The sequence below is a fragment of the Octopus sinensis genome, linkage group LG6, assembly GCF_006345805.1.
Source record: "Octopus sinensis linkage group LG6, ASM634580v1, whole genome shotgun sequence".
Classification (NCBI taxonomy): domain Eukaryota; kingdom Metazoa; phylum Mollusca; class Cephalopoda; order Octopoda; family Octopodidae; genus Octopus; species Octopus sinensis.
Window position 1 is genome coordinate 5,457,286 of NC_043002.1, and position 12,500 is coordinate 5,469,785.

Below are 12,500 nucleotides of genomic sequence, written 5' to 3' on the forward strand. Positions count from 1 at the left end.
GTAAGCCCAGTACTTATTCTATCAGTTTCTTTTGCTGAACCGCTAAGTGACGGGGACATAAACACACCAGCATCGGTTGTCAAGCAATGCTAGGGGGACAAACACAGACACACAAACATACACGCACATACATATATATACATATATACGAAGGGCTTCTTTCAGTTTCCGTCTACCAAATCCACTCACAAGGCTTTGGTCGGCCCGAGGCTATAGTAGAAGACACTTGCCCAAGGTGCCACGCAGTGGGACTGAACCCGGAACCGTGTGATTGGTAGACAAGCTACTTACCACACAGCCACTCCTGCGTAACAAGTATATGTTGAAAATAGCTTCAGTCCAGTAGAAACCGGAAGTAGGATCTACATCAGCGCCGTAGAAACATTTCTCAGTATTATTTCTAACAACATGAAAATAATTTATTATATACATTTGGCTGGTTTCTTTTTTTCATTTTTTTCTTGAATTATTTTTAGATTAGATTTGAAAATATGAGCCCCTGGTTAGTCCTAAAAGGGCAGGCAACTGTTCAAATTGTTCAGGTTCTGGCATTCCATTTCCTTTTTTTTTTTTAAATCAATTATTACATTGTTGAACGTATTCCTCTTTAAGGACAATAGAAGAGAGTGATTTGAAGGATATTTGGTTGCTATTTCTTGCAGGATGAGTGGACGTGTAGAGGCTCCTAGATAAAAAACTAATTTCATGGGAGATCAAGAAAAGAATTGACTTCTTTAAAAGCTAAACGTGGATCAACGGCATATGTATGTGAAAGAAAAATCAATCAGAGCATTTCGTGAGAACATGAAAAGAAATACAAGAATACCAGTGACCATTTTTTATGGTCAAAATTAGTTGGAATTTGATTAAGAAATGTGAGTTATGTGGCGTCATAACTGGAGGGAGGGCGAGGATGCCTGATGGAACGGTGCATCCAAAAAAGCATTCCCCACTACTTCCTCGCCCCACTTTCATTGTGAACCCAACATGTAGTCGTCATGGCAACAATAACCTGCCAAACAGAAGGAACAGCAACAAGCTCCACGAGGCTCCGGCAGAGGGTGGGGGTGGCGACCCCTGTTGTACTCTTTCGCTCCAACTTTCTCTCACTCTTTCTTCCTGTTTCTTGTCCCCGACTTCCTACGCAACCGCTGAGCCTGGATGCGCATTCATCCATCCGTCGATGCTCTCGGTGTCGGGGGGTTGACCTGCTTTCTTTTCTGCGGGTCTTACGAATAGCAAAGGACCACGTTTCGGACTTCTACCCCTAATGGGACGAAGACCGCTTCGCTCAACAACAGCAACAAGCTGTCAAACCCCACCAACACCAACACCTCAAAGAGAAAATATGGTACTTTTTTTTAGACTGCGAATAGGCGAGTTTCTCAAGTGACGGAGAAAATGCTTTGCGAAATTGATTCTGACTCCTTGCTCTCTGAGTTCAAATACTACTGAGGCCAACTTTGTATTTCATCATTCCAGGATTGATAAATAAAGTACCACCAAGGGTAGTGGCCTGGTGGGATTATTAAGCGTCCCATCGGATACTTCTCGGTTTTGTTCTGGTTCTTTTGAGTTCAAATCACTCCATGGTCTATTTGGCTGGTAGACATAAACTAATTGAAAATCCGTCAATCAGTTTAATTCCACCTCCTAGTCATCTGGTAACCTAGTTCTTGAACGTCTTAAGCAACGTCCATTCTGTAACAAGCATTCGAGCCAGGTCTTTGGTTCCTGAAAGCTTCACGGCCATCGTCCTTCCTAACTACGTGATAAAATGTCTTGGGTTTCCAGAAAGAAAATCAGCGGAAATTACGAGCTCCAGTGTCTGTCGAGTTTATGAAGTTTTCACTCTGTGTTGTTCACATATGCACAATATTGTTTTTGCTATTGCAGTTATTTAGGTTTTGATCGAATCGACCTATGATAAAAAGGCATTCTCGGCGCGACCACCCCGTCATATTTCTTTTCAGTCTCACGTTATCCAACACATTCCTTTATTAAGAAAGCAAGGCGTGATACAAAAATGGCTTAGCTACCTTTTCTATCAGGTTCAGCGAGACATAGAGACGAATTTCGGAATGGCACAAATATTGCAACGTTTCATTGATGTGTGCGGTGATAACTAGCTGTTAGTTGTTCCAGCCCACCTACATCTATGTTTAGTCGTGAGAAACTGGTTATTTGTGAGTTAACTGTCTTTGTTCAAATATAAAACGTTGCATGCAATCCCATGGCCTCTCAGCTGGCATTATGACATTTCCATTGAAATACAGTAGAATATCCAGTTTAGTGAGCAAAATCGTAGCCATCTTCAAACCCTTCACAACCACAAGAAAGGCGGCGAGCTGGCAGAAACGTTAGCACGCCGGGCGAAATGCTGAGCAGTATTTCGTCTGCCGCTACGTTCTGAGTTCAAATTCCGCCGAGGTCGACTTTGCCTTTCATCCTTTCGGGGTCGATTAAATAAGTACCACTTACGCACTGGGGTCGATATAATCGACTTAATCCGTTTGTCTGTCCTTGTTTGTCCTCTCTGTGTAGCCCCTTGTTGGTAGTAAAGAAATAGGTATTTCGTCTGCCGCTACGTTCTGAGTTCAAATTCCGCCGAGGTCGACTTTGCCTTCACAACCACAAAAATGCCATTAGGTGCATATTCGTCGCTGGCATTGTTTAGATCGAAGTCAGTTTTGATCGAGAAAACTTATAATCAAAGGCATTTCAGCTACGACCATCTTGTCTTCATTTAAAACAGACTCCATTATCCAATGTAATATTTTAAAGATTGTAAAGTGTGATAAAGTGAAGGAGATTTAACTCCTTTTATCAACAATTTCAGCGACCGTGTAAAGGCTCGAAGTTCGTAAATTTTTGATAGAAAGGCAAATTCACAATCAAATAAACTGCTTTGCAATTATTAATATTTTAACATATAAATAATTGGTACTCACTTTTTAAAACTGACATGGCTGTACGCCCCGAAACTTTGATCAGATGAGCATTGTGCTTTTGACAAGCAATCTTGGCTGCAAGCCAAGTTAAAGATGCCGAAAAGAATTTGTAACAGTATTTAGACATGGCAAACCATCCAGGTGCGCAACTGTAATGTTCTGCAAAACAAAAAGAAAAATGTATTAAAAGAGCATCTTTTTAGTTTCTATAAATCGACAGTCATCCTCGCGAATCAATGGGATAAAATTCTTACGAGAATAGCTCGATCCGCTGAAAAGAAATTTTAAAAAAGATTCATTCAAATTGTATCCAGTCATCTTCAAACTGGATGAACACATCGGATAATGTAATCTTAGATAACAATGTTTACAACAAAGACGGGATGGCCATGTCTGAAATACCTTTGACCATAGATGTGATTGACTAGTCCCTACCCCAGAATTTCAGGCTTTATGCCTCTTGTAGAAAGGATTATTATATCATTCAACATGTAGAGTATGATTATAGTTTCTCAAACCTGATTTGCACTGTTGTTTTAATCTCTAGAATAGTGGTTCTCTACTAGAATCCATACGACCCTTACAGATCCATAGGAATTACAACCGTGTTTCGTGGTCTGCTACCACAACAGCTCCTTTATAGGATCCAGTTAGCTCAAGACATCATCAGGAGGAACCACGTCCGGTTTCGGCCCCTACTCCTCTACCGTTTTGACGTGCCCCCCACCCCCACCCTTTCGAAGGTGTCTTCAGCTCTGGTGTTGGGTGCATGTCTTCTTTCTTCTTCTTTCTTCTGTTCCCTGGCCTCTTCGATGTATCGTCAGCGAGTGTCATCGGCGACTGACTGACTTGTTAAATTTTCCCCTTTAAATAGCTGCCGCTTGGCTCCAGCAGGCAGCCCCAGGTCAGCTGTGATTGGGAAACCTTTATGATTACCCTTAAACAGCGGGAAAGGGTTACATGGATGTGTGTGCCAAAAGGGCAAAAAAAAAAACAAGAAAAATATCTCTGTCCCTTGAGCGTAATTTTTATACTTATTTTCACTTTAAATAAGTACAAAAACTATAATCTTACGCTCGATAAAATTTACAAATTTATTTAAAAAGGGCCGTAAAATATTCACCTCTTTTGATGATTGCCGTTGCCATGTAAAGGTTTTGAAACGCAAATTGATGATTTTCTCTTTTTAAGTGTTAAAGCGTCCCAAATGTGACCGCACCATTTTGTTTCCAGGACTAGATTTATTCAATGCTTCCTTCCCTTTTTATGCTGTCTTTGTTGTTTTACAATCAGGCCAGCCCTAGAAGTACTGACCTATCAAAAATGCTTCCGTCATAATCCTTCAGTCCTTTCTTTTTTCAGTCGTAGTATATTTTCAGAACTGCAGATCTCAGGAATTTCATTGAAATTCTAGACTTTTAGCTAGCTAAGCTACAATGTATGGCAAGGTAACGTGCTTATCCAGCAGAAGATCATAATTTTCTCTGGTAGAAATATTAACAACCGAAAAGAATATATCATCTTACTTGTAAATGTTTATTTGGACGCTGAAATTTGAAGTCTCAAAGTAGAAAACAAAACCATATACTACATTAGTCTGCAGTCATTTAGTTTTGCGTTTTATCATTCTTGCTAATTCATCATTATTAAACAATACGAAGGCGGAGAGCTAACAGAATCATATAGCACGCCAGAAGGTAGATTTTGTCCGCTTTTACGACAGAAAGACGGAGAGCCGGCAGAACTGTTAGCACGCCGGACAAAATGCTTAGCGGCATTTTGTCCATCCTTATGTTTTGTGTTCAAATTCCGCTGAAGTTCACCTTATTTTTCATCCTTTCGGGGTCGATGAAACAAGTGCCAGTTTGACATTGGGTCGATGTAATCGACTTACTCCTCCCTCAAAATTGCTGGCTTTGTGCAAAAAAACTTGTAGGTTTATAATACTGATCAACATTTCCTGTTATTAAGCGATTAAAAAAGAGCTAAATGGCTTGGCCCACTTGAGAAATAAGTGTCGAATTGATGGGACTGAAGCAGGCATACTCTTTATACATGCAAAGACATAAATAAATATTTACCCACGGGTTTCGCGACGTCTTTCACTTTGACATCTGTTGCAATTTTACAAACAAAAGCCCTCGCCTGAGAGCAGGCGTTATCTACCACCCATCTGCCTTCAACATTATCTGGAATAAAGAATAAAGAATAAAATGAGCTAAATTTAAAAACAAAAAACTCTATTAAGTTCAGAAAATAATTCTTTTATGAGATTCGTCCCCATCGTTGTATAATGAGCGAACAAGAAAAACTCTACTTGGAGGGCGACTTACCTGCTAAAAATAGTAGCCTAATCTTCCTCAGGTCATATTCGGCAGCAGAGATTCTCAAACATTTTTTTATTTATGGACCCCTTTGATTACTATTTTATTCTGGTGAACCCCCGAAACCATTCAATGTTTAAAAACTAGTTTCATAGAAACTTCTTTCAAAATTCTTATTTTGTTATTCACCCATTCACCTGTGTAGGTTTACAATAACACTCATTGATGTTGAGCTATGTAAACATTAAAGAAAGAAACCTAGCTGTTTCTTGTAACACATACATTTGAAGAAAAAAATTTTCAGGGTCCCTTAAAATGCTATTGTGGATCCCAACTTTACTCCTGGAGTGCATGAGCCCCCAAAATCTTGTATGGACATTCAGGGGTCATGTGGACCTCAATTGCGAACCACTGATCTACAGTTTAAAAAAAAATAGGATGACATGTTGGGTTAATATAGTTTTAGATACAATATCTTAAAAAATATTAACGGGATGGTCACAGCTGGAATGTCTTTGGTCCCGGGTCTGCTCAATCAGAGTTCACATGGGTGAAAGTAAACAACAATGACAACGACGACGATGACGGAACTACTTATTGTTCTTTATGCTTGTTTGTTTGTTTGTTTGTTTGTTGAGCGAAGCGGTCTTCGTCCCAGTTGTGGGAGAAGTCCGAAACGTGGTCCTTTTCTATTCGTAAGACCCACAGAAGAGAAAGCAGGTCAACCCCTGACACCAAGAGCATCGACGGATGTATGAATGTACATCCAGACTCAACGGTTGCGTAGGAAGTCGGGGACAAGAAACAGGAAGAAAGAGTGAGAGGAAGTTGGAGCGAAAGAGTACAACATGGGTCGCTACCACTCCCTGCCGGAGCCTCGTGGAGCTTTAGGTGTTTTCGCTCAATAAACCCACACAACGCCTGGTCTGGGAATCGAAACCGCGATCCTCCGACCGCGAGTCCGCTGCTCTAACCACTGGGCCATTGCGCCTCCACTGCTCTTAATGCTTTACTACCAAGCTCCTCTATCTTTTTCTTTCTACCTCTCCTCCTCTTCTCTCTCTCTCTCTCTACTGTTTCTTCCTGGTATGTCGTCCGCTCTGTTTTGTTTATTCAGTAGTGCTAGAATACTTAACCATTTTTCTATTCACTTGTGTCCCACATCACTTTTGTAACAGTTTTGAAATCAAAATCTGGCTCTAAAATTTGCTAATCAAGAATGGTGCTTGAGTCTTCTCCACGAGTCTTATACGGCAGGTATTTAAAGGGAAAAATTTGACAAGTCAGTCAAGCGTCGATGGCACTCGTTGATGCTACACCGAAGAGGCCAGGGAACAGAAGAAAGAAGAAAGAAGACATGCACACAACACCAGAGCTGAAGACACCTCCGAAAGAGGGGGCCCTGCCACGCCAAAACGGTAGAGGAGTAGGGCCGAAACCGGACGTGGTTCCTCCTGATGATGTCTTGAGCTAAACTGGATCCTATAAGGGAGCTGTTGTGGTAGCAGACCACGAAACACGGTTGTAATTCCACAGTCACAAAACCTTATCTAAGAAGGAAGAAGCTATAGGACAATATGAGGATGTAAATAAAATCAAAGAAAGAGAGAGATACAACTAGAAAGTGAAACGATGGCGTAGATTTAATCATTTTGGAGCTGTTTGCGACTACAATCATTACATATCAACTGGATACGTTGAATTTTTGGTGGGTGGGGAACTAGGCCCAAAGGCGTACAGAAATGGAAGTTGGGATAAGCATACCTTTCTCAAAGATATTAGAGGCATGAATAAAGTAGCTATAATGAGAGACCGAAACTATGTTGCATCCTTCGATGTCAGAGTTTCCAAGCCTCTCTATGCTGCTTGTCACCAAGCATGGGGGATAAATCAATTTTGTGGCATAGATACGAAGCCTCAAAGTTTTTCTCTTATAATGGGGGTGCGATTGGGGTACGGAAAGCTATAGTCAATTAATTCGACCTTAGTATTTGACTAGTACTTATTTTCCCGACCACAAAAGGATGAAAGGCAAAGTCGAATGTGGATGTGTAAGTTTTAACATTGAATGTAAAGGAACGTAACTAAATACCGAACTATTTACGCATACATAATGTCATAATCAAGCTAACAGATTCAAATTGATTTCACGATGGGTAATATTGGTTTCACATTCTGGAACAAGGCCAACAATTTCGGGGCGGGACTAGTCGATTACATCGACCCTAGTGTTCAAATTGTTTGTCCCCTCTATGTTTAGCCCCTTGTGGGCAATAAAGAAATATATATTACATATATAACATCCTGCCATTTTTGTGCCTGCGTGTGTCTGAACGCGTACAAACCGATGCATCTAAACCTGTCATTGTTGTCGTTTAGGCCCAGGTGAACTCAGATCTAGCAGACTTGGGATCAAATGCATTATAATCGTGACCATCGCGTCTTGCATTCTGGTATAAAGCTTGTTGTGGCAATCTTTTATTTAGACATAAATATTAGAAACATTAAGGTTTGATAAAATAAATAGAAAAGTGACCCACTTGGAAGGATTCGAAACAGGTATCTGTAATATTTCATCTTACCGATGAAACAACAAACCCTCTATCATTTTATCTTTACAAGATCGATGTATATGACCACATTATACACCTGTAAGGTGTCGGGGTATTGTTTGAGAGAGATTTAGCTGCTAATTCTAACAGAGCGATCAAGTGGATTCTCACTGATTGGCTATATTGTATCAGTGTATGATATCATTCAGTATGAAGCCACGTGATCCGGTACCAGTGCTGCGATCACGATCATAAGGCTGTGTGTTCGATTCCTAGACCGTGCGGTGCATTGTGTGTCCTTCAGCAAGGCGCTTCTCTTCGGGTTGTCCCACTTTACTCAACTAAAAATGAGGTCCAGCTCCGAGTGCTTGAGTAGCTCTCCCAACCTGCTGAGATCACATCCCCAATGCTTCACAGGGACAAGGAGTGGGTGGGACCAAGAGGGTGTCCCTGTCTGCCAGCGGCTACATCGTCATCTATAATAGTTAGCAAGAGTATGGTACGTGTTTTTAGATCATACTCATATGTCAGTGACGGCTGTTTTTTTTTTATTTTCATTAATTTTGCAACCTCAGTTCAGATCCAACAGCTCGTTCCCAGACTTAATTCCCTGAGGCATTTGAACACTGGAGTAATCAATTATGAAGTTTACCATTAATATACGGGTCACTGCATTACATGTTCACTTCCAATCAGTGTTTAGAATGAGACACCTTCTCTAGGTGATTACCAACCAAGAGTAAAGATCACATCTAGACATGATACATAAATTATCTCCTGCCGGACGCCAACATGATACTCTAGTGGTTTTCACTAGGAGTCCGTAAACCTAGACAGGAGCCCTGAATCCAGAAATCGCCTCAGACAGGAGCTTTATTCCTTGAAGTAATGCCTAAGATAAATGAAATGAAATAAATTAGTGACAGCAAACGATGAGATTATGATAACTTTGGTGCCATATGGTGGGAGAAAAATGCTCTGACAAGTGGGTGACGGGTCTGTTTTTTTTTAATCTTTTGCTTTAATATGACTACATTACATTGACTACACACAGTGCTAGTAATATCATATTGTATTAAAAAAAGGGATAGAAAATCATTTTGACTTACTTGTTTTGATGTGAACACATCGCGCATTATGCGTTTTTCTTGGTTTTCCATTTAAGGGCCAATTGGTAAAAGTTACGTTCTCACCATTATCCCATTCTGGTCTTCCCTCCATATCAACTGCACAGTAAAAATAACAATATCAAAAAAGAAAACGACAAAAAAATGAGCAAAAGAAGAAAAACAAACAGTTCAGGGAAACTAGTTGTAGTCTGTGTTGGAAAAAAATCATTTAGTGATGCAAAATTCGCTACATTTTTATGCTGTGGGATGCGAAAATATTGACATTTCGGTATCTTGAGTGAAGTTCATTCCTAAGAAGGACTTTACTTGAACGATCAATATTTTTGCATGTATTCAGATTTGAAGAATTTCTTTAACACTACCGTATGGGGATTTTTCACCAAGTTTATGGATTGCATGATATATTCTCTTTTTCTTTACACAGGATGAATTTTGATTTGTCTCTGTCCCTTTTACTGGAAAAGATCCAGTAAAAGGGACAGCGTCAAATCAAAATTCAAGAGTTGTTGAAGACCTAGCAAAAGAAAATACTGGTCGCAATATAACTTGTGATAAATATTTTTCCAAGTCTAGGATTGGCTTGAGAACAAGAAAACTCCTTTAGTTGGAACAGTTAAAAAGAACAGAGTGGAACTTCCAAGTGCTTTCACAAATGGAAAAGAAAGAGAAATCAGCAGCAGCACAATATTTAAATTTCAAAAGGGTTCTATGATCCTATCTTATTGTCCCAAGAAAAATTATGTTGTCATATTTATGAGTACAATTCACTCTCAGCCTTCAATTGATTCAAAAAGTGCTGAAAATAAACCTGAAGTTATTACATGTTGCAACAAAACAAAAGGAGGAGTAGATACCCCAGATAAGATGGTAAGGTCATGCGCTTGCAAAAGAATGGCTCGAAGATGGCCTATGGTTATATTCTACGACATGATTGATATAAGTGCAGTGAATGCTTTCAATGTTGCTAAATAGCTTCACTTGTAAAGCTTTGAAGATAAGAGAAGACAGTGCTTAATTCAGTTAGGAAAGGAACTTGCTGGAGTTAATGCTAAACTAGGATCTGACAAACAATCTTCTAGTTCCGCTTACATTTCTCAACCAAATAAGAAAAGACGATCTTCAATCTCATTTGAGATTCCTCAGCCAAAGAAAAAGGGAAGATGTTCTTTGTGTGGCCCCCAAAAAAGACAGGAAAACACGTACTACATGTAAGAATTGTAATATCCATGTTTGCCAAGAATATTCCAATGTTGTCTGCATTCACTGCCATGAAGAACGGTAATTCTATATTCGTGTAATTTTTAAAATTTATAATATATTCTGTAAGCTGTATTTATTTATCAAAATTTGTGAGAAACAGTAATTCTTCATTCACCTGATAGCATATATAATGTAGCTAAAAAATAGTGGTGGTTTGAATAAAATTTAATTAAAAGAAAAATATTGGGTCCATTGGGCCAAGTTGGTAATTAGTGACATACATGTTCTCTGGTAGACCAAGGGTTAAGGGCAGATTTCGTTTTATTGATTTATTATTGCAGATTTGCTTTTACTGCTTATTCGTATTGATTTTAGGTCGTCAATTTAAAGATGGAAAAAACAAATCCGAACGATTTTATTGAGTGCAAAATGAAACATAAAGCAGAAGAACCTGCTCCCCTTATCAGTGAAGCGTTCAAGAGACAACAAACGTACAGCTTAACCTGGTTTAAAAAACTGTATTAGAGACGAGAGCTTTGAAGATAAAGTCGGTCGTGTACGATCTTATACGATTGACAACAACTAATTAAGGGCTATTATTGAAGCGGACCCATGCAAAACAACTCGAGAGGTTGCAGAAAAATTAAACGTTGACCATATAACATTTGTTCGACATTTATAGCAAATTGGTATGTTTAAAAAGGTTTGATAACCGTGTAGTGCATGAAATGAAGCTCTACGCTTCTGTTGCAACAAAAATCACCCTGTTTTTATTATTGTGTAACATGCGACGAAATGGATTTTGACAACTGACGGCATTCTACGCCGTGGTTGGATTGTAATGTAAAGCGTAAAAACTTTCCAAACCGAAGCCGCAACAAAAGAACCTTATAGTCCGAATTTGGCAGTAGGGAAATGAAATCCTCCATGACTATGATTTGAATCTCGGTGAACCCACCATAGCATGAAAGCATTAGCAGGAAATCGACAAAATGCATCACAACTACAATGTTTACATCCAGCAATGGTCAACTGAAAAATATTGTTTCTTCTACCTGGCAACACTCGACCACATGCCTTGTAAAAGACTGCAAAAATTTAACGAAACGAGCTACGAAATGCTACCTCACCCAGCTTACTCCCTAAATCTCTCGCAAACCTACGACCAGTTTTTCAAGCATTTTGTTAACTTCCTTGAAAAGAAGGTCTTCAATAACAAAGCAGCTAGATTTCTATATTACTGTGTTACGGAATCACCCGACGTCGCCGCTCGCCCGAACGGGCAAGTTCGCCACGGAAACTCAAAGAGGAGAGAGGAGAGATACAACAACAACAACAACCGCAGCAGCACAGAGATACCGAGAGGCAACCGAGAGAGACACAAACGGCAAGGCAACAACTGGCTTACATTTAACACTAGTTTATGACAATCAATTGTTACACATCGAATACATTTAAAGGAAACATGCACGTGACAACTCAATACATCTCCACAACAGATCAAAGCATTTAACAACATGCAGATACAATATAACAGTCCGGAGACACAACAAGGTCAATACATCAGCATTTCAAAGGTACACGTCCGAAAACACAGTTCTATTTCAAAACACATCACAGATAACGTCACAGTTCTTTAAAGTCTTTACAATCTCATTTCTATTTTCTTTTGTAACATGTATCAACACAATTCTGAACATAAATACCACAACTCGATAATCGACACATCGATAAGTCCTCTACTCAATTCACATTGTTCATTTCACTGTCTCATTTCTTTTCACTGTCTCTTTACATCGTGACACGTATCATACATAATCAAATACCTTAATTCCTAATTGAATCGCCAGTGTCCCATATTGCACCTCATCTCTCTCCGTACCACATATTCCTCTGTATATATCCCCTCTTGTGCCGCCAGCTCCAGCCTGCCAAGCTCTCGCATCCCAACATGCCCTGACTTCCAAAAATCCGTCTGTCCTCTTTGACGACCGAATCCCAAACTGTCCCTCTATCACTACCCCTCAATCTGTCTCTACTGCTTATACCCTCTCTATCTGCTCTCAGCCCTAACTGCCTATCTCTGTTCTCAATCTGTCTCTTAGCCTTCACTCTCTCCCTTAGCTCTGCCATACTCTCTGCCTGTCCTCCTCTGCCCCTCATCCTCTCTCACTGCTAATATCATCTCTATCTGCTCTCAGATTCCCTACTCTATCTTTCTCACTTCTTTCCTCCTCCTCTTCCTCAAGGGGTGTTTAGAACGACCTCTAATTCACCCGAAAGGGGTCGCAGATTTACCCAGAACCGATCAATCCACCTAAATCTGACAGGACAATGGGTTTA

At 39.8% G+C, this 12,500-nt stretch overlaps 1 protein-coding gene across 2 annotated transcripts in view; it reads right to left on the minus strand.

Moving 5' to 3' along the window:
• Window positions 1–12,500, minus strand: part of LOC115213017 (C-type mannose receptor 2-like) — a 261,506-nt gene that overhangs the window by 93,282 nt on the left and 155,724 nt on the right. For both annotated transcript variants that reach the window (XM_029781915.2, XM_029781914.2), the window contains exons 11-13: window positions 8,937–9,053; window positions 5,033–5,140; window positions 2,952–3,110 (exon numbers count right to left, since the gene is read on the minus strand). In XM_029781915.2, the coding sequence (XP_029637775.1) occupies window positions 2,952–3,110; window positions 5,033–5,140; window positions 8,937–9,053 (384 nt within the window). The remainder of the gene's footprint in view (window positions 1–2,951; window positions 3,111–5,032; window positions 5,141–8,936; window positions 9,054–12,500) is intronic.